Genomic DNA, 23,673 nt, shown 5'->3' with positions numbered 1-23,673 from the left:
ATCTGTGAATCATAGGAAAGAAGGGAAGAAGCTGCAAGGTCATTACCTCAGGAAGCACAATTATAGAATCATCTCCTCGCACGGGACAGTATTGACTTGTTCTCACAGCTTAATAAAAACATTTAGTCTGATGGTTTTAGGACTAAGTGCTCACGATTTGTCCACATAAAATGCATTATTTTAAGATGGCCGGGTTCCACTCTACAAAGCTGTTTAATACAGAATGCTCCTTGGCTGTATTTTATTAATGTGATTATATTAACCTCAATGATAGTATGTTGAAAGTGCATCAAAATATAAAAACAGTTTTGCCAAAGGTGAAAGAATGGTGTGTGGTGCTGACCATCAGTGGTAGTAATGAACAAACTAGCAGCGTTACTGTCGCCTCAAGGTTCCTATTTCGAATCCCTGTTAGGACGTATAGGGCCTTTCTGTGTGAGGTTCATATGTTCTCCCCATAGACTGTATAAAGATGGACGACATGACAGCTCCCTAAAAGTGAAGCCAAAACGTCTCAAGCGCTCCCTGCTGACTGGCAGAGGAGATCAGCTTGTCGTCTCCCAAGTTGCTCAGCGTCATGACGGCTTGCGGCAAGCCTTTACCTGAACCCGATGAGCTTTGAAGCTCAAGAGACCCATGGCTGTTGCTTTTGTTCCTCATACCTCCAACCAGAAAGGAAGACCTCTCAGAAAACAGGGACAACACTTGCGTGGGGGGTCCTTGGCTAGCTCATTAGAACCCATGGCGCTCCACACAATCCCCGTACAGTAAACCTTGCAGTATAGGTCCTAAAGCCCGCCTCCTCCAAGTTAACAGATGGGACATGACTCAAACTATAAAATCTAAATACACGCCAAATACATTTTTCTCAAACATGGTTTCTGTCATTATAGTTAGTTCTTATCATGATGATTTACGTCCAAGTGTTCATTTTTCTGACATGTATAGTTGGATGCTGTATAAAGGACAGCTCTGTTGACAAACGCGGCTCCTACAGCCAATCTGTTCTAGATTAGCAGAGTAGAGGAGGAACGGTAAGAGGAGACGTAACTAAAACAATCATTGAAGTTTCCATATCTGTGAACATCTGCTTCAGACTAACACAAGAAGCTGTTAAACACACCGGCGTGCGGGATTATTTCTGGGTTTTTTTCCGGTAATTTAATCTACAGTGGCTCCACCCGCCGATCTCTACTGCGCAACTCGTGGCTATTTTGGCTTCAGTTTCATACGATGAGGGCAGATGGAGACACAAGGACAATGTGTCGTGCATGCGTGGGTTCCCTCCAGGTACTCCGGCTTCCCTCCACTGTCCAAAGACATGCTCGTTAGTTTCACTGGTGACTCTGAAATTGACCACAAGTGTGAATGGTTGTCTGACTTTATGTGTCAGCCCTGTGATTGACTGGCGACCAGTCCAGGGTGTACCCCGACTCGCGCCCAATAACAGCTGGGATTGGCCCCAGCCCCCCTGCAGCCCTGAACAGGTATAGATAATGGATTGATGGTGTTCCCCACAAAACACAGAGAATCAAAGAAGCCCCAGGTAAAGGAAAGGTTACTACGGATTTTTCGTGTCTCATGGCCCTTCATGCACAGTCCTGATGGGACTGTTTGTACTGCAACCTATTACACTGCACTGTAACACAATATGTGAGCAGGCGGTGAGCTCAGCACAGCTAGAAGAAGATCCTGGATTTGAAGCAGACTGGGGCCTTTTTCTGTAAAGTTTGTTTTCTCCTAGCGTGTTTTTTTTAAGTCCTAATATGAACCACAGATGAAGTCAAAGCTCTAAATCCTCCTGTGATATGTGAACGTGTTTGTCCCTGCAGCTATAGTCTGAATCTTTATCTATTTTTCAGAATAAAGTAGATCTTTAAATCTAACAAACCTCTGGATGAATTTTGACCTTACAAAAGAGAACTAAATATAAAATCAGAGCTGAAATACTTCGTGATTTCTTGGAATCTTGCTGACATGCAGCGCAGAAAAACATCTCTGATAGTACCGGTGCAGCAAGGAGTGAAACATCTTAACATTTCTCAAACTGCAAGCGTGGGAGAGCGAACACTGACTCAGAGAGATGTGTGTGTGCATGGTTTTTGTGTGTCTGTGAGGGTCAGACCTGCTGAATGAAGGTGTCCTCTGATTGGGTCCTTTGTGGGGCCGGGGTAAGCGCGACAGACGACTCAGCACCTGTCACCAGCCGAGTCCCACTCATCAGTCATCACCTCCATATGCTGCCCATTAAAGTCGGACGTGTGGGCACTCGGCTGGCAAAGTCCACACACCTACTGACCCTCTCCACATCTGTTGACAAAGCCTTAAACACATGCAGCACGGAGAGGGGGAAAGGAGAGGCGGCAGGGGAAGGAGTGCGGGGAGAAGCAGCGGCTTCGTTTACAGGCAGGGAGAATTCACCTGCAATAAACCTGCTCTTGGTGGACTTGTGGGCTCAACACCTGTTAGCTTTATCTTTTTCATCTCACTACACAGCTGCAGAAATTCCCTGACACAAGATCATGACTCACAAATTTCTGCTGTGAGGGTAGAAAAGTACTTTTTTTTCCTAAATGTAATTTATACATTCAGGGTTCAGGTTCTAAAATCTTATAGTTTTTATCAACCATAACAAAAGCAGGAGTTAACAAAATACTTTTGGGGGGACTATTTTCAGCTGCGGATTAATATGTGAGTAAGTATTTCTTGCAGTAGAATGGTGTCTGTGGGTGCCAATGTTTAATATAGTGAAGGAAAATGTCGCATAGTGCAACAGGGTGCTCACAGGTGTGTTTTTAAAATAGTCCATGGCACAGAGTGTACCTGACTTTGGCTACTTGTTTGTAACAATGCAAGATACATAAAATATATAGACACTTACTCTTTAGAAGATTATGTTGTCATGAAATATTCTTGTTTAGTTGTGTATTTCATTGGGTTGTTAAGTGATCATTTCCTGTTTTACTTTGTCACTGTTGTTGCTTAACTTCCTGTTTTTTGTATCTTCCCCCGCCTTTGGGATTGTGTGCCCCGCCCTGATTGTTTGCACCTGTGTTTGATTAGTCCCACCTGTCCCTGGTTACTCCCAGTGTATATCTTTGTCTTCCCCTGTTTCTTTGCCAGTTTGGCTTTTGTCAGACTTCTACCCTTGCTCCTCTTCCTCATGTTTTTCATTAGGATTTAGATTTCTCCAGACTCCATAAAATCAGCCTTTTGTTTTGACTATTTATTTTTCATTTTATTTTAGTCGGCATCTGGGTCCTCTCCTTAGTTCCTTTACCAAACATGACAATGTTGTGAGATGTATGGTGCTACCCCAGTCCAATGGAGGGAAATTGAATCTTTGCTGTGGTGCTCACATCAGTGAAATGATGATCAAAATGACACAACAGGAACTATAATTTGCGAAATTTCAAGCATAATTTCTGATTGAAATTTCTCCCTTTATATTTGACTTTTCTTTTCAGGGCACTAAAATTACTATGTATGATGATAGATTTAGTATTTAGTACCTTTATTTTTAAGATGACTTAACCTGCCCCTGTTTTGTACCCATGCTGCTGTGACACTGGCATGCATGGAGTAATAAAGTTGATCTTACTCTCAACAAAAGCCCAATGAAACACTGTTAACACTGGGCTCTTTGTTTCCTGTCTTTAAAAAGACAAGTTCAAACTCAAACTGATATGGTATTTATTTGAATGAACCCACCCTTTAACTGCCTTATTTAAGGCAACATTATAGAAGACACAACTGCACAGTTTAACCTGTATTAAATCTGTAGAATGGCCAGTAGCAGGGGTAAGGTCATGCATGTAAGTGTAGCCTGGGAGAGAGAAAGAGATGGAGTTCAAAGTGGAAGAGAAATACTTTACCAATGACCCTGCTGATGTTTGATGTAGGTATATGTGCATGCATGTGTATTTTGGTGCACGTCAGTGTGTGGATTTGTGCATGTGGGATGCTACAATAATATGCATGTGTGTAAATGCAAGTGTGTGAGCGCACTTGAGTGTCTGTGTAAAAGAAATGCAGAGGGCATTCTCTTCAAACAGATGGTATTCAAAGAGCAGCCAGTTTCAAAAGGAGACAGCACTGAGGGCAGCCGGGTTTGAACTGTGTTTGTGCAAAGCAGGCTGCTTTTAAAAAGGAGAAAGAAAGACATTCCTGAAGAGATTTCTTGGAGGGGGGAGAGGATATTAGGGAGAAATAAAGAGAAAGCGTTGGAGAGCCAGACAGGCAGGGAGAAAAGGGAGTTTGCTACCTGAGCAGAGGGAGGAATAAGAAGGAGGAGGGAGATGTGGAGTGGAAGGTAAGAGAAAGAGAGAGACAGCGCAGGACACATAGAGGGAGGACATTGGCCCCGGGCGCTGCTACGTGCTGCGCCTCCTTTCTCCCCGTTCTTCAGGAGACTCAGAGAGGAGAAAAAGAAAAAGCGACGAGAAAGAACAAAAACCCACTTTCCACCCGTACCTATGGGAGCGTAGGAGCCGGCGGTGGCCCATATAGCCGCACCGATCTGACCTCAGCGCTGCTGGAGTGATGGCTAGTGAATTACCATGTCAGTGGCCCAATGCCCCGTCATGCCAGCTCCCTCACACACACATAATAAACACACTCCATCACCCGTTCGGCCCAACCACACCGCCCAAAGAGAGCATATTAATTATAGATGTACGTTAAATTACTTTCATTACCTCTCCTGCTCGGCGGACGGGACAGAGGCTGGGATGATGGATGGAAAGGCGGCTCGCTATACCTCCCCAAGTAGTAAACGCCCCCTCTTTTATTTTCTCTAACCCTGTTTCACGCCCTTATGTTCATTATCTTGCAACATTTTGTGGGTGCGTGTCTCCCTTTCCCATGCAAACCTTTTTCACTTGCATTATGCCAACACAAACTTTCAAACAGTGGGGGGTAGTTTGTGGGGGTGCAGGTGTGTTAATCAATCCCAAAGGTACACAGCTAAGGTTGAAAAATAAGGAATCAGAAGCAGAGAAAAGATCATGTCGCAGCAGAGATTTGAGAAGTTGAACTAGACCCAGAGCGATATAAAGACCACGGCGATATCGACTGGTTGCAGATAAATCACTTTTGTTCTCTCGGTCTTGATAAAGTTTCTACACAGCTTTGATACATTTAGCTCCTTTGCCCTGACTCCCTATAAAATCCTTCTTCTCACTTACAACTTACTTATCTCTTCATGGTCAGACACATATCTTCAAGAGCTCATAGTGCCCTGTTACCCCTCTAGGACCCTGCGCTCCCATGATGCAGGCCTGCTTGTGGTACCTAAGAGTAGTATGGGAGGGAGAACCCTCAATTGCCAGGCCCCCCTCCTTTGGAATCATCGACCAGTCAGGGTCCAGAAGGCAGACACCCTTGCTTCCTTTTTGATAAAGCTAGGGCTGGCTCTGGCTTGGACCAGCCAGAGCCAACCAGAGACTTCATACAACAAGCTCCTGTCTCCTCCTCTCTCTCTCTTTCTCTACCAGTATGTTCTTTTAATGCAAGTTACTAACTTTATATCTTCCTCTGAGTTTGAATGCTCTCAAAGTCTCGCAGGTTACCAACACGTCTGGCTCTGCTCGAGGTTTCGGCCTGTTAACAGAAAGGTTTTGTTTATCATCACTGTTGCCAATTGCTTTCTTATTGTAATATTATTTACAGAGATCTGAAATTAATCCATCCAAGAGTACGGTCTAGATCTGCTCTTTATGTAAAGTATCATGAGATTTGTTTCGTTGTGATTTGGCGTTATATCAAGAAAATTGATTAGATGAGAAGATACCGATACCGATCTCATATCTGTCTATAAATGTGAAGCTATAACCAACAGCAACATAATAAGCACTGAGACTTGAAGCAGAGGAAACAGGCCTTGATGAAACATTCACCATTCAGCACCTTTAACCAGTGTTGTGACCAAGTCCCAAGTAAGTCTCAAGTCATTTTTTCTTGGGCAAGTAGAGTCAATCACAGGTTATGTCAAGTCAAGTCAAGTCGAGTCCTTAGTTAAGGCAAGTCAAGTCCCGAGTCAAGTCACTTTTCTTCAGCACCAAGATTCAGCACTCCTACCCGTATTACCCGCTCTTTATAAAGAGAAAAGACAAGCTATTAGTAGCAAGTCTAATAATGATATTATTGGCCAATTTATATAACCTGTTCAAAAAGTATGACAATGAATTGTATCTGTATTATCTTGGCACAGATGCAGCCATGATGATAGTCTGGTCTGAGACAATATTGAGTAGTAATGAGTACGACTGATGAGGCTTCTCTTTGGGGAAAAAAACATCAGTTAGTGGGGGTCTTTGATAGTCATAGTGAGGAGTTTGACTGACAGCCAGTCATCCAATCATGACAATCATATACTGGGGAGCTTTTTGAGTCGTCCAATCATGATTTCCAGTTTGCGCTGCATACATACTTGATAGTCAGACAGAAACTTGACAACATTGAATTATATCATTTTATATTTAACAGCTGACATTCAAACTTATTAACACACGCAAGTCATCTGAGTCATCATGCCTCAAGTCAAGTCTCAAGTCATTAACTTGCAAGTCCAAGTCCAGTCTCAAGTCATTCATTTTTTTGTCAAGTCAAGTCTCAAGTCATCAGAACAGTGACTCAAGTCGACTCGAGTCCAAGTCACCAAGTCTCAAGTCCACATCTCTGCCTTTAACTCTTTAAATCTAACAATTTAACACGATATGAGCTTCACTCGTGCTGCTGGGTGGATTTTGTTATCTTTTGACAGTTTCCAGTCTTGATGCTAAAGCTACGGCAGCCCTAAGCGGACATGCATCAATACATCCTACTCCGTTTTCCCGTGATAACAAGTAATTTCCAGTTGTTTTCTTGAGATCTCCACTCATTTATTACGTTATCGTAAGGTAACAGTGCTACTGTCAGGTGACCATAACTCATATCTCCAGAGTTGCAAAAGCGCAAAACAAACAGAAATAGGCTAACTTACCTCATTAGTTTGGGCAGTGGCAGCATGGCATGTCCTGGGGTCTCATTTATAACCTTTGCATACGCATAAAACGGGGCCTGAGAGTGGCGTAAGTTACTTCCCATGCAAAAGTTGTGATCTACAAAAACAAAATTGACTGGAAAATGTGCTCACCGGTAAGCAAACTCTGACCGATGCGTACGAACATTTTGGAGACTGGGGAAATTGGTGACAGATGGTGAGATGGTGAACTGAAAGCGTACGCCATTCCTGGATTTTCTCCGTACGTAGTTTTAGTCTGGATTCTACACACTCTTTTATAAATGAGGCCCCTGGTCTGTAATATCACAGATTTTTGTAGATCAGTGGAAAATTCTCCCGTTATCACAAAATAAACAAGCTTTGTTATTGAGATAATGAGAGAAATTAATTTGTTATAATTGGAAAACCAACTGTTTTATCTGTAGATAACCAGAAAAATAAGTGGAAACTGAAATTTAATCGTTATCAAGGGCAAATAGAGTAAATGAAATGTATGCATGCACGTCTGCTTAAGGCTTCCGTATAAAGCTAAGAACACTGCAGGTAAGAGGCTATGCAATGTTTTCTAATGGCCTCGAGAGGGTAAATGCACTGAATGATGTTGACCAAAAAACAGAATCAGATAGATCCTTGTATCTGAAGATATTTCTATTCATCTTGGAGGGAAAGTTTTGGAGTCCTTTATGTGAGTCAAAGTTATTAGTAGTGGAAAATAAATCTCACCCTCTTCTTCGGAACATGTTGTGACATTTCAAATTGAGCTTGATGAAACGCACCCTGTAAGCCCCTTTTGATGAACTTCTGCTCACATGTTAATTCTGACACTCCGATGGTAATCCTGTTACCTGACGTGGCTAATGCGGAAATAGCACATCTCTAGTGTTATATAGCATTATCCCTCAGTGTGCTCCCTGAGCAAATAACAAAGCATTACATCTAATTCAAACCTAAAGGCCACTGTAGGCTGCTCAGTGAGTGTGCAGCAATGTGTGTGTGTGTTCAGTTGGCCTCGCTTCACTGTGCTCTGTAAGTTTGATCTCACTCCGGTGAGGGAAGCATTACATTGGTAGCCGGAGCTTGCTCAACACCCTGGGCCTATCTAATCTCTGCTGCTCTGAAACATCCCGTTCAATTTCTTCTGTTGATAGATGCCACTGCTCTTTGAGCCCGCCGGGAGCACATTTTTTTCCCTTCCCGCTTGTCTCCGACTCTTCACTTCTGTAAGACCACTCCAGATTCCTCGGGTCAGCCACCTATTGTAAACAAGAGGGATCTGATTCGCTCCGATCCAAAGGTCAGGAGAAGGGCTGATAATCAACATCAAGGCAGCAGACTCTTGCTCACTTGTAGATGCTGATGAACTCCAATGCAATGTTTTCATGAGGAGTGATACCCAATTACAATCACACCGTCCTGAGCGGCCTCCTACTTTAAGAGGAAGTGACAGGTAACCGAGGGTTGTCAATTAGAGTCAGTACAGGGTGATACATGAGTTGTATCCTCATTTAGAGATAAGTAAGAAACTGGATCAGAGCATCTCTTCCTGTTTATGTACTCCCTTTTTTTAATTTGACGGATGCCAATTAGTGAGTTTGAAGCAATTTTTTATTAGAAAAGTTCTGCAGCGACGTTGGCAGCACACCTCTGAAGCAACATCCTACTACTGACACTAACTACAACGGCTCAAAAAGCCAAAAGGGAGGAGAATTTCCCCACTGAGGAGGCTCGTATTAATCTCAGAGGAGAAAAACATTAGGAGACTTGTGTTTATTGACAGCATGACCACAAAACATCAATGTAACTGTGAAATTACAGCACATAAAAGCAGGATATCCAACTGCCTGAAGGCCTCTTTTTTTTGCTCTGCAGTATTTTCCAACACACCTGACCACCTACAGGACCCCCTTGGAGACTCTGAAGTCTTTGTTTTACCATTGAACGTGGAGGACATGAAGCTCAGAGGGAACACGCACTGTTGTGAGGGAGAAGGGTCAGCAGGTCAGAGGGGAACAGGAGGCGAGAGGAAATATAATAATGATAAACAGATCTAAGGGCCGCAGCACCCATCGCCTCGTCTCTGGGGTCTCTTTCCACCTTGTCACGTTCAAAGACCTTGCATAATACTCAGCAAAGGGACAGCAGATAGCAAAAAAAAAATGTGTGTGTGTGTGTGCCTTTTCTAATTTATTGGCCCACTGATTTGCTGATGTGTGTGAGGCTTCATGCAGCTCAGGGCACCAGCCTGGAACATCCGGGCCCTGCTTCATTAGGTGCTCACGCCCTTAAGCTGCTGACATTTCCAAACTTGTTCCCCTGTCTTCTAATTGTCGTGAAATATTGGACACAGCCAGCCACGTTGAGGATCTGCATGGTGGATCGTGATTTGACATTTGTGAGTGTCATTTACCTCGCTGCTTCAGTGTGGAGTGCAAAATCTTGCTGAACAATAAGAGATGAAGGAAATGAGACCTGACTGTTCATGTTTCTTATCTGCAGATAAAAAAACACCCACAAGAAATAGAGCTGAAAAAAAAAAAAATATAGATATAAAACACAAAATAAACTACATGGAAATGTTTTAAGGTTTACAATAGTCATGGTATCAATTGTACAACACGAGTGTGAGGTGTCAGAAGTTGAATTACAGCATTAACCCTCTCCAGTGAAAATCAAGTGTTTAACTGTGTAAACATCTCCATGTGGTGTTCTTCATGTGCTACAAGACATATCAGGGACAACATACTGCAGTGTACCAAGGACAGGCTGAACAACACGTTTTCAGATTGGCAGGTTTGAGATGTCACAAACCTAAGGAGCCAATCCCGTTAATGGACGGGGTGACGCTATGCATATCATTATGTGCAACCTATGGCAACCACTTTGCCGATGCTCGAGCCAGCTGTAACCATCGTCATAATTTTTGCTAACTCACAACTGACTACTAACGTTAATGTTACTACTGCTAATTACTACATTTTAAGCTAGCTAAGTTTCAACAAGTTGCCACTAAACGATGGCAGAGTGTTTGGCTTTTGCGACAGAGGGGGCGGTTGGAAATTTGCATAGTGGGCGGGGCTTATGCAGATTCAGGAATTTTTAATGAGTGAGAAAGAGGAGACGCCTTGGCAGGATTTTTACAAAGTAACTGAACGTATTTTGCAGAAAAAAAACATACCAGACACATTTTAGTATTTTACGTAGAGCATTTTATATACATCTTAAAACAAGACTGGAGCTGGTCTTTATCAGATCAGTGGACGAAAGCTTTCTTAAAAATGCTAAAAATGTAGAACATAGAATTCAAAAAGCTGACATCACCTTGAAATTTAAGAAGCTATAAATAGTTACATTTTGCACTATTTGTAATACAAACACTCCTTTCGTCATACTCCCAGGCTGACAAACACAATCACATGCACAGATACACACAGCATCAAATCAGTAAACAGTGCATACAAATCCATTCATAACAAATGCCACTGCTAAATGTCGAAAACAAACTTATTACATTACTGTGGAACACAAATTAAGGTAAACAAATTATTCAAATACTGACATTTTCTAAGACTTATTTGTTGTAAATTAGAAAATGATCTTAAGTCAGCAACACACTACAGGTGTAACAGGTTTTTAACAGTATGTCCATTACAGTTTAGTAATTGTTTACAATGAAATAAAAACTAGGAGGTAAAGCATCTAAACCTATGATATTTCCATGTCTTTTGCTAGCAGCTAAACAGTATTTTGTGAGCGAAACATAGTGTAACATTTATAATTTAAACACTGCACTGTTATGCACAATGACTAACATTTTTATAGATAACAGTAGATAACAGTAAAATGAAGAGTTAGGTTAACGCATACTCCACGTTTTATGATTCCTCTCACATGACAGCAAACAATCACAAGAGGAATATCACAATAACTTGGATCTACCTCATGTTCTCCACAGAACATGAAGCCTAGTAATTGTGATACCTTTAGTGAGTCACAGATTTTTCATTAAGCACAATCATCAGGTCGAAGTCAATACTTTGATAAAATCCTTGCAAAAGTAACACTCCCCTCAGCCTCAGCTGTAGTTTTGCATTTACTGCTAATAAGCAAATGATAGCGCGCTAACACATTAAATTTAGATGGTAAACTTTATTGTGGGCATGTAGGCATGCTGACATTAGCATTTGGCTCAAAGCACCGCAGCAGTGAAGAAAAGCCTGAGCGAGCCCCTACTGTCACCATGGGCTCTTAGTCTTCTTTAATTAACTGCTGAGGTTGATTTATCAAACTAAGATCTAAATCAGGGGTCTCCAACCTTTTTTCATCTGAGAGCTACTTTGAAAGCGGCCAGGAGCTACCTGCATTACATCACTGTATTTGCTGGTGGCGCTCCATGTTGATTCTTTCGTCGACTGAAACATTGGTACCACATATGAGGCACACACACTCGTCCTTCACATTCATGAATGAAAATTTGCGTTCCCACTCGCCGTGGAAATAGTATGTTTTCTGCTTTTTTTGGCGTGGCCACCTTCATTGTCCATCATAAATCTGGCTGATAGGCCTATGCTATTATTTTGTATTGGAGGGGATGGGACATCTGTGTATTTGATTAAATTGAAGTGAGAAGACACTTTCAAGGTGCATTTATGGTCTGTAAACCTCTTGGCGAGCTACTAAAATCCCCTGATCTAAAATGTCAATGTAGTGTAAGATGAAAACACCAGAGGGATAACCAGAAACAATGGCATGTTTCCTTCAATGTTTCCACTGTTTGAGGTTTTCGCCCACACTCTCTTTGAGTCACAGTGTTGTGCCCTCACACTAAATTTGGTGTTTGTGAGTCCTCTGGTATTAGTTTACTCTGGACTCCGTTCATCTCTTTGGCTTCAGGCTCAGTTCTCTCCATCTCTGCCTCAGGGGCCCGTTTCTTCTCCACCTCTGCAGCACGCTCCTGGTTCTGCTTCTCCTTTTCCAGCATGTGGTAGTTGTAGATGTTCATGACGAAGAGAAAGAGCCCGCCAGTCAAGATTACTGAGCCACACATTAAGAAAAGATACTTATAGTCTCCGTAGATGTCCACCAGTAAACCTGTGTAGAGAAGGGAAGGACAAATTATGACATTTCAAAACAAGCGAGTTACAGCTCTACCCATTTTATGCCTCACTGTTTGTATAAACAAAATCACACTTGGAAACATGTCACAATATGTCACTGAATAGAATCTTCATTTGACCACTAATCAAGTTTGAAGTTGAAGAGCAAACCAAACTCGTCGCTTGGCTCGTGTGAGTGTGTGTGCGCAAAAGAGTAAGAGGAAGCACGGGCCAATCTGAGAAGAGCCATGTCGGAAACGACAGAGAGCTATTTCATCCGTCCTGGCTCCGTCAGCATCTGAGGGAGGGCAATTTGGACAGCTGCTACCAAAACGAATCCAAAGAGAGGCTCATTCTCAGAGCCATAAATACCGAGCCCAATTCTGCAGAAAAGTGACAAATGTACTTTAGATCAGATTTAAGCCTCCAGGTTTTCAGAGTCTTTACCGCACCCCAAAACCCCCTGCCTCCAGACGTAGATCAATGCGCTCGTATGTGAGACTGTCTGTCCATCTCACTGTATTACATTCCCTCCTTGTACCATAATCACTGATTAAATCAATGAGTGATTCAATATCTAAATCATTTTCAGAAAGAATATCTTCTCTTTATGGTTTTGAAATGAGTCACTGAAATCTAACAATTCCACAAATTCAGCAAAGGGAAAAGTCAGGACTAAATTTTTCAGCATCAGCGTCACTGATCAAAAAATATGTAGTATTTAAAAATAATGTATCTACCATTTATCTATTATCATATCTTATTACACAGCTTTGTTAAATACTTGATTCTGATTGGTTAATTACGGCATTCCAAGGTCTGTTATTTCTTGAGAACAGGTCGTTGCTAGGGATGCCGCTCATCAGCTTAGCTCATTTCAATGTGAGTAATAACAGTTAGCTTAGCTCATTTTAATGTGAGTAATTACAGCTAGGTTAGCTCATTTTAATGCGTAGAAATAACAGCTAGGTTAGCTCATTTTAGGCTAGAGTTAACCGTTGCTATGGACGCAGCTCTAACTGAGTGCAACGGACTATTTTTAAATGGAAAACAGAGTTGTAATCCTTTTTAGAAAAAAATTTCCAAATCAATATATCGTGTCTAATAATTTATTTCGCAAGTACGTAGCCATGTAATAAGCGGGATAATGGATAGTGAGCAGGTTTTTAGCTGAACCCCGACAGGGGCTCCATTCCGCGTCTCACCCTGAAGGGGTTCCTACACTTACATACCAGGATTATTTATGACATTTTGGTTCAGTTCTTTTCCTCACACTGTGTAAAGGTCTTTGGCTATGACTAGCGGGCTTTATTAAAAGAACCTTTATTGCATAGCTCTTTATTTATCTTATCAAAATCTATTAAATCAAGGGCCAGTTTCCTTGTCTCCTTAAGTAGAACAATGACAATTTTCAGGACAAATAATAGTTAAAAAATTATGTCTGTATGTGCATGTACTGTACTGTGTTGCACTGTGTGCAGGACGGGTTATGTTCCACTTGGATCAAATTCAGCAGTCTCAATGCAGGCTGTATCATCTGATTGATAGCACTCATCCTGCGCATGTACACCAATGACCATCACCCTCATTAAGACAGTCCTTGATTGGCTGGGCGGTAATTAGGTCCATCTGGCATGGTCACCTCTTTTTTAATGTATTCACAGCGTAATTATGGCCCAGGTACAGGACTTCAATGACGAGAATTTGCACTGAGCGTCATTAAACACCCAAAGCAAAAGGCTAATTACACCCACTTACCTCACTTCCTCCTAATTGGATTGACCCGGAGGTTTGGGGGGGCAATAACAAGCGGACTAGTTAGGGGAGACATTACGATTGTGCCCTCTGGAGGAGAATGTTAGACGTGCAGGGAGGCACTTATTTACCCTATTAAATGAGCGCCTCAGAACAGGGTCACACCAGCCAAACTGAGGGGGCTTATAAATTTTCACCTCATTAAAACTCAGGTTGGAGGCAAAGGAGAAGTTTGTCAGCGGGTCGATATGAAGAGCTGATTAAGCCACGTGCAGCAACAGTCTTGTACGTCCTCAGAATGTATGTAAGACACTCAACTGTTCCTTAAATTAACTTGTAAATGTGTGTACAAGATGAGCGGACTATAGGTGATGCATTATGATACAGGTTTATCAAAAATAAAATAATTACAAAAGTGTCAAGAAAAGTACGTTTTTTTTCTTGACAAATGATTTTCTGAATGAATCAGGGTAATTTGAAGCTCTTATATTAAAACAGATTCTTTTTGGGGTCTCTTCTGTCGTTCTGTGGCTTTGTTAACTAAAAAGAGCTGCCTCAAGAATACTAGAGATGTGGCCCTGGTTCACAACAAAGATATATTCCTATCTATTGTATTATATTATATTATTAGTCATCTGATGACAAGTGCTCTTTGCTTTGTATTAAATGGCCTGATAAGCAAGAAGAGTTCAGTGATTCAGATTGTACATTGATACAAAGAATTAAAGGGGGTCATGAATATAACATTACTAACATAACACACTTGATGTTACCTTATTGTAACATCGTATTACATCACCACATCTGACTTTATGCATTGCATTAACGCACTTCATTTTAATTATCATCTCTTTACTGTATGAACTACAGAGAAAATGCTTAATGTGAACTTTTGCACGCTGCCTTGGCAACACCACATTGCACACGCATTACATCTCTTTTCCTACATATTTTATATTTGGTAAACCCTGATTCTGATGAATCCTGACCTCAGCAGCACAAATGAAAAGTGAAGGATGTACTTTTTAAGACCTGTTCATGTAACTATAGACTTAAGCTCATGTCGCTGTTCAAACAGCTTTGGGCCTGAATGTACATTGTATTCAGGATTGTGTCAAGAAAACGGACTGTGCCATGAAAGTGTGTTGCCTGTTTCTTCCACACAGGATCACTTGGAAACATGAGGCAAAAAGGCCTTTTATACTGTGCACCTGTTCATGGCTTGCTATTACATTTCACGGTTCTGCATAAACAAATTAAGGAATTGGGAAGTATGGGAGCCATCAGGATGGGACAGGGGTGTGCCATTTTAAGGTATTATGTGTGCCACCAACTAATGGGGATTTAGAGAGCAGCATTTTTTATGAATGGATGCAGAGTCCAACTTTCATGCTTTCTGTTCATCAATTGCATTGAGGCCAAATCCTACAGTTAACATGTCATACAAGCCTGAGCAGGCAACTGAGCTCTGCTGCAACATAATGCACAGAACACAACTAAGGCAGAGATAAACAAAGAAAATGAAAGAAAGCCTTTCTCTCGCTGTAATTCAGTGTGCTGTATTGTTTGCAAAATAGCCTCAAAACTGGTTATTTATTTCTGTAACAGTGGAGGTTTTCCAAGTGTTTTTGTTTACATGCGTACCATATCACTTCCTCATCTCTTCAGTTACAGAGAAGAGCATTAAGCCAATCAAAGTGAGCTGAAGGTAATTACAGGCATCTGTGCTAGGCTTAAGATAACAATGTAGATACACACGGCGTACGCAAAGTGTTTTGCTGATTCTGACTGATCTGTCATGTCTGTAGATGGAAAGTTTATGGTGAGTGTGCACAGTTACCTGCAGCAGGTGGTCCCAGCAGCATGGGGAAGCACTCGATGATGGTGACCAGTCCTACAGCTCGGGGGAACCGTTCACTTCCCATCAGGTCCATCAGACATTCAAATATCAGGGCGAAGACCATGCCAAAACCAACGCCAAAAAAGACAGCATACACCACCAGGAAGGCGTAGCTCGTGATCAGTGGGCACAGTAAGTGGCACATGCCGTTAAAGACCATGGCAAAGCTGAAGAAGTACTGGATTCTGGGCCTGATCCACTTGCTGTTGGCTAACAGGCCGGTGCCAGGTCGAACAAACATGTCGACAAAGCCCATAATTGAGAGCAGATAAGCAGCGGAGTACTCTTCTACACCATGACTAACAGCATAGGCTGACAGGAACACAATGGGAGCATAGGCACCAAAGATGAACATGATGTTCCCAATGAGGTAAATGACAAAGCCTCTGTCCTTGAAGAAGGACAAATCCAAGAATTTCTTAGCGTTCTTCATACAGCTTCCTTTCAGCCTGGTTTTGCTGTTATTTGGATGTACCTCTACTTTGCTCTCTTGTACATAAGAGGAGGGCTTACGAGGCGGAGTGACAGGCCTCATTAGAGCCCCAGCAACACAACAATTGAGCATCAGACCCCCGAGGATAAGGAGACTTCCTCTCCAGCCAAAATTCACCAGCAAATATTGGTTGAAAGGGGCCAGGACACATAGAAAGACTGGACTCCCGGCCATGGCTAGTCCGTTGGCCAGAGGACGTTTGGTCAGGAAATACTTGCTGATGATGATGAGAGATGCATTCAGGTTTAAGGAGAGTCCACAACCTGTGTGCACAGAAATGAAAAAAAACAGTCACACTTCAGAAATCAGTATCCTGAACAGGGTTTCGGTTAGAAAAAATCTGTGCCGGTCCACATGTCCTGGAAGCTTTCAATGTTCCGGACAAATGGGTGAAATTACAGTCAAATATTATCTGCATTTATTTAGCTTAAATTCAGTTTTGGCAGGCTATATCAAGGGTGTAGAATCGGGTGTGGAAATTAGTTGACCTACATTAATTTTGTCGAAAAATTCATATTTGATATGCGTTATGTTGCACATTCAACCTGCGGAGGAGTCATGCATACAGATCACTCCGTCACTGTAAACAAGGACCCCCGTCTACAGTTCACAGGGGCCGAGTGCACCAGCCGGGCGTAAAACACAGGTCTTATCTCTTACGTCCGACTTAGCTATTACCGACTTCTTGATAGGAATTTATACCGAGTGCAGCAAGTCTAACTGATACCGGTCATAGCTGCACCAGGTTTCGTGATGCGCGTCCACGTGAACACTCGAAAAACAGTGACTTTTATAAATCAGTGAGGATAAGGAAACAATAATCAAGCATGCCGTTGTCCGATGTACATTTTTCATGTGTTCCTCTGTGTTTTGAAAGGCCCTACTGGCACAAAATCTGAGCTCAATCAGCACCTGCAGGGCGGGGACAGCTGAACATATATTATTTTCACCGGACATTAATAACCAGTGGATTTTTAATATGTGGGACTATGACCGGATAACGGAAACCCAGATCCTGAACCTGAACTTTAAAGGAGTCATTCTCATCTCATTTCACTTGCAGGCTAACATCTCATTACAGAAGGCTGGAATTATTTCAGAAATCATCTCTCAATTCTAAATGAAATAAATTAGGGAGCCTGGGTAATAGAATTGCTGGCTTGAATTTTAACCCAAAAAATCAATTTAAAAGCAGCTCATTTGCCATCAGGATGAAGCGCTACAGGTAGATTGGTTAAGGTGCTATATTCTGCCTTAATGTCAATTTAATCATCGTCTCTGGTTCCATCATTAGGCTCAAGGAACATGCTTGTTTTTGTGAATATCTCAGAGTGGGTCCACACGGAGGATAACCATAAAGCGAAGGAAGAAAGTATTTTCTTCTGACCTTGCTGACCTTTAACTTGATTGTAGACCATCTTTAAATATACATTTATAACACAAATGATGCTTTTGAGATCCCAATAACAATAGTTAACAAAAAATGACATTTGTTGGTAGTTATCTCTCGTTATCTAATGGTAAGGACAATTTCAATACATGGTACAAGGTCCATCAGCACCCTGTATTGCCAAGGCACCAAACTCTAGATTATCCAATAGTTGAGGCAATAGGACACCTGAAAATTTTACAGCAACAAAGACACATTTACAGACAGAGGAATTTAATACAACTTTCTGGTGCCCTGTTTACATTCAAGCATCCATCAGACTAACAGCTGACATAACCATTAGAGTCTTTGATTAACTGATGCATTGCAATACAATACACAACTCACAATTTGCTCTACTTTTGTACTGTTAAGTTTCTCCTTTTTTCCAACAATAGAGCCAACTACAGGATTTGAACAAACTCGAGTGCCTTGAGGATAAATTATATGTAGGAGACTTAAAATGAAGTCCCTCTGACTGCATACTATAACAACCTTTTTGCTCTTCACAGCCTAAATCTTGAATTATTTAGCACTTTTGTCCTCTTCCTGCATTATTAAAAATGTGAAACTTCACAACTGCTTTTCTGCAGACTTTTATAATGACAATAAAGCTGACCTGGATTGTTTATGCCCGAAAAAATGACTGTGCATCCTCCAGAGGTGCAAAGTGACAGCAAAGAAAGACAATCAATTTCGATCTTAAAATCTTGGCGAAGGATACAAAAGCCACTCACTAAGTCTTTGGTGTTTTTCAACTTATCTTAGCCTATGTGTGTATATTTTTGTATGCTTGTGTGTAAGCATATGTCTGCATGTTAGGTGAAACTGTCTGATGCCTATGTGTCAGTGTGCCAGGGCACAGGGGAGCAGAGCAGGGCACACTCATGCCCCCGGCCCCACACATGGCCCAGCCACTTACTGGGCCTATTAATCCTTCACAGCAGTCCTTGGCAGGGTAATGAGCCTCGCAGGGTGGCAGGGAGCCCCCATGTGACGACCATGATGGGAGCCTACGGGAGAGTACAGCAGGCCACCAAAGACCATGCTCTCTGGGAACAGGGATGGTTCTGTCTTAATTACTGTCCTGGTGCTGGTCCCCTTGGTGCTCTAACTGCACTCCAGGAGCTGGGGCGGACGCCCAGGGCCCAGACAAATGGCACGGCAACCCCGTCAAGGGAGGCATATCTGGCAACTCTGAGATTCTTAAAGGATGAGACACAGACTTCCCCATTCTCACAGGGGCTTTACTATTGGCTGTTCAGTCTGGTAAGCAACCTGGGATCTATATCATGAAGTTGGTTGTATTTGCTAGATGGTAAACACATGAGTAATTTGGCCGGTACACTCGTAACTAAATCAATAATCCTGGTTAATACTTTAAGGCAGCAGGGTGAAAAGGTACTGTGTAAAAAGGACGACATATAAAAAATGTCCAAGTATACTGTACCTCCAATTACGCCAATGCACAAGTAGAGGTAAACGATGGAGGTCCCAAAAGAAGCAGTTACCATAGAGAGCCCACACATCAGTCCACCCAGTATGACTATTGGCCGGCTTCCAAAGCGATTGACCAGCACACTGCTCACTGGTCCTGGAAAGAAGGAGGAGAGAGAAGATAAAGGGAAGGTTTAGAATTAACATGATACATATAAATAAAATATATTAGCAGTTAGTAATTAACTAACCTAATGCTAGTGATCAACATCAGCACTAGTTCTCACTCTAGGTCTAAACCGAGGTCAGTGCAGGCGATGGAACACCTCCACACTTTTGCATCCACTGCGAAGCAACTTGGTGACTCATTACGCTCTCCCCTGATAATGTCAAATACTACACTCAGTGATCAATCAGCAATTAAACAGCTTTTTATATGCTGTCACTCTTCCCTTCGTTCATAACCTTGCCTGAAAGAGTGACATTGCACCAGCAGTCTGTCCGCAGCACGTCATAATGAAAACTTCTTTATTCTACTCGCTAATACACCAATCATTTGAATAAATATTCATATTTCTCAATATGTATAGAAAACTGGGGGAGGCATCAATCAAAGTAATATACGGGGCTGCCATCGTTTTAGAAACACGCTGCAGCTTTTCAGGGCAGTGGAGGGAAGGGCCTCTTGTGGATGGTGGTTTTTGAAAACAGCGCAGTAAGCAGTAAGAGGATTTTTGGCACCTACTGTCTTCAAGAGCATGTTTACCGTGGTTAATGATTAAGTTTAGAGGGCTAGAGGGCAACAAAATAACACAGAGAGGGAAAGCTTGTTGTATGTTGAATCTATGTTATGATCCCTGAAGGACTGAAACGACCAAACTCCCAATGATCCCAACAATGATCTTAATTAAATGTTCATTTATCTGCCCATAGAGCAATTATTTCATAATCATATATTATAAATTTTCATGGCATCCAAATACGTTTTTATTTTATGAAAGCTTCCTTGTATAAAACGTATTAATGCAGCAGATGGAGGCCTAACTCTGTTGGAAAACAAAGTCAGGAGCCATAAACAAAACTATGAGCTGAAAGACAACAGTCACTGCGGAGTGTGGTGATAATTCTCTATGGGTGCTAAAGTTTGCATAAAATGATAATTAAACAGGCTTACCAAAGTACCAGCATGCAGTACTTAACGCTTCGGACACATTTTGGTTGGTACTGGAGAAGTAATACGGTTTGATTCCCAATGCAAGTGATGGCATCCATGCTAGATGCAGGCAGTCGCTCGCCAAATAAAAGCAAGGACAAATAACATATAATAGGTAAAGACCCATATACTTTTGACCATCAACAACAGAACAATTTCAATGTATTTCCTATGGTCTGGTTTTCACCCAGGCTTCCTTAAGTCTTGAAACTACTACAGTGCATTACAACAAAATGGGGTCTATTGGCATGTAACACTGCCTATGAGCTGAATCCAGAATATATATCGCACCAGAATATAAGACGCAGTCTGTTTTGGGGGGTATCCTAGAGGGTAAAAAAAGGTTTTCTATAGCTATAATAAAAATGTGTATACACATTCAAAACACACACAAATTACAGCCTACCATCTGTTTTTGCCGTGTTGAGTTTCTGCCAGCTACCGGCACTGTAGTGAAGTGCACTGGTGATCATGACGGTGCATGTCCGTGACAAAGCTTTAGCTAGATTTAAAGCGCCGTCGTCTGGGTAAAATACCGTAACAAAGAAATACCGCTCTTTTATACTGGTATATTGGTCCCACCCGTATGTAAGGATGCAGCCCACTTTTTAGATGAAAACAAAATATATTAAGTGTATCTTTTACATCATATTTATGTTGTAGTTTACTGAATATATTTGGGTGGGGTTGTGGAATAACCATAAAATTTGTAGTATTAAGAGGCTTAAACAGGAAGCTGTCTGACATTTTGCTATTTATAGACATATTTTCAACCAAGTCTTAATTAATCACTTAATCTTTTGTTATCAGCTCCAGAGTAAAGAGCGGTTTGAGAGGAGAACTTAAACATATATTGTGCATACGTTTGTCTGACAAGAAGTCAACTTCAGTAGTACGGGAGTCTCTGACTGAGTTTATGTAAATGCACTGATATGGCATCACAACTTAGAGCAGGGAATACCTTTAAAAATGTCCTGGTGTGCACTTATGCCAATAACTGTACACAGAAAAATAACATTACAACATACGTACATGTGTAAGTATGTGTGTAATAAAGGATAATACAAAAAAACAATCACCACTAAGTCATAATGAACAGTTTTTTCACGTTTGTATCCTTCTCGCTTCACCCTGACCCATCAGTGAATTGTCCTGAACAGCTGTGTACGCCGTTCTGCTGTAACTACACTACGTGTAATAAAAATATCCATCCCCCTGTTTATACAGTTAACCAGGTCCCTGTGTAGGTCAAACATAGATCATCTTTCTCACTGTAGCTGTGTCACAATAGGGCATCCCCGGGACTACCGCCATTTCTACTACCATTATGACTTTATCATTCAGACTCCTCGAGTCAGAGGTTCTCTGGAAAGGCTGTCACGTCTCTCCCATGGGGACCCGGTGTCAGACCCCAGTGTGCTGAACCTTCCTCTGATATATTCCCCGTCTCTCTCCTCCACTGGGTGACATTGCTGAAGCCTCGCCAAGGACAATATGATGAAGTCTTGTGCCTGAGCCACAGTGGAGGGGAATATTTCACCAGTTAGGCCTCTCTGAGTTTAGTGCAGGTGAGTCACGCAGTGTTGTCCCGTAACCTTGAAAACAACTACTCATAAATCCAGGTAAACCTCCACTTGACTTTAATTTTTACGTTCCCAAAGTACTCCAAATACCTGTGGTGTAAAATGAGACTACAATCATGTTTTAGAAGAGTCATTTCAGAGTCCTCAGAGTCAGTCCCATTACAAAGTAATCTACCACCAATGCACTGATTTAATTGGCTAATGCAGCACCTTGTCTGATGAACATTTTATATGCTGGACATCTTCGCCTCTATTTAAACAGAGCCTTCTGTGTTGGCACCCAAACGCTGTGTCAACAGACGAGTCTGATTCAAATGAATGCGGAGGCTGAAATCATTCAAGAAGTGCTTTGTCAGTCTGAATGCAACCTCATGGGCTGACAAGATTTATCTGGTCCCAAGACTATTTAGTATGTTTATTATTCTAGATCTTTCAACAATCTTAACTTCTGTCTTTTACAAACAGTATAACGTTAATCTCAGAATAATACATCAAAAATTCTGAGAAGGAAACGTCTCTTTAGTTTCACTACTCACACATTTAAACCGATAACAAGGGCTTTTGAGTTTTGAGCGGCCATGCTTTGCTATGAAGGGTAAAAAGCCAAACAAATCCAGAAGCACTTTGCTAGAAGTTTTCCCAGCTAGCCTCATTTGGAAACCAACTACCAGCATTGTATTTCAGCTGCAGAGCACCGGTTCTGTCTTCAGTGAGTGACAGTTTCACTGTATCTACAGTCACACGTATGCTAAAATCTGACCTACTACAGCGGTATAAACCTAAAATAAACTGTTTATGCTGTAATTTATTAGCAATAAAACAAGCAGGAGATGCAGAAAAAGCAACATCATGATGCAGATTTGTAAAAGTTAATGTTTTGCTCTCTCAGGTCTGTACGCAAGATAACAAGCCAAAAACTCTTAAAACGCCTTTTCTTAAATAAAGGTCAGATCCAGTCGATTGGCATAAATTTGCGTCTCTGCATTGAGTTGATAAAGGTCTACCTGAAAATTCACTGTACTTCTTGTCTGAATACACCTTAAAAGCTGTATTTTAGGCATTGCATACATTGAGCAGTCAACAGGGATGCTACCAAAGATCGCTGGACGTGCGCAAGGCGTTGTCTACACCGAGATTGTCAAAATTAGATTTGCACGTTAAATAAAATCATGTTTAATCAAGGTTGTTTAACTATTAAAAAACTATATTCATCCATACTTACACGCATGTATGCACACAGATATATTTTTCGACATACATGCATGCAGAAATGCCAACATCCACATATTTACATTTAACTTAAAGGGGTGTTTATTAGAATAACTAAAGATAACTTGGATAAACTAAAACAACAAAGAACTATAGGCTGATTGGTGTTCATTTTCTGCCAATAAAGATTGGGAATTAATCACTTTATTGTTTTGGTGTACGTGTGTACAGGCTTGGTGGGGGTCAGCCTTTCTTAGATACAAGCAGGGGGGACTCCAAGGAAAAGGAGGTTGGGAGGCTGGTAGGCTTCTTCTACACTGCTCAAAAAAATTAAGGGAACACTTAAATCAAACATCAGATTTTGATTAACGTATAAAAGTAGTGTGTGTGGCCCCCACGTGCCCGTATGCACTCCCAACAACGTCTGGGCATGCTCCTGATGAGTCAGCAGATGGTGTCCTGGGGGATCTCCTCCCAGACCTAGATCAGGGCATCAGTGAGCTCCTGGACGTGGCGGTACTTGGCGGCGTCTGATGCACCGATACATAATGTCCCATA

At 41.7% G+C, this 23,673-nt stretch overlaps 1 protein-coding gene across 1 annotated transcript in view; it reads right to left on the bottom strand.

Moving 5' to 3' along the window:
* Positions 1-23,673, bottom strand: part of LOC138606321 (monocarboxylate transporter 2-like) — a 31,687-nt gene that overhangs the window by 5,520 nt on the left and 2,494 nt on the right. Inside the window, exons 2-4 of the mRNA XM_069678788.1 lie at positions 19,124-19,267; positions 15,692-16,507; positions 11,864-12,091 (exon numbers count right to left, since the gene is read on the bottom strand). Of these exons, the coding sequence (XP_069534889.1) occupies positions 11,864-12,091; positions 15,692-16,507; positions 19,124-19,267 (1,188 nt within the window). The remainder of the gene's footprint in view (positions 1-11,863; positions 12,092-15,691; positions 16,508-19,123; positions 19,268-23,673) is intronic.

The sequence above is a fragment of the Semicossyphus pulcher genome, unplaced genomic scaffold, assembly GCF_022749685.1.
Source record: "Semicossyphus pulcher isolate SPU_LCO1_2020_fin unplaced genomic scaffold, fSemPul1.0.p SCAF_3, whole genome shotgun sequence".
Classification (NCBI taxonomy): domain Eukaryota; kingdom Metazoa; phylum Chordata; class Actinopteri; order Labriformes; family Labridae; genus Semicossyphus; species Semicossyphus pulcher.
This window is presented reverse-complemented; position numbering and strand designations above follow the sequence as displayed.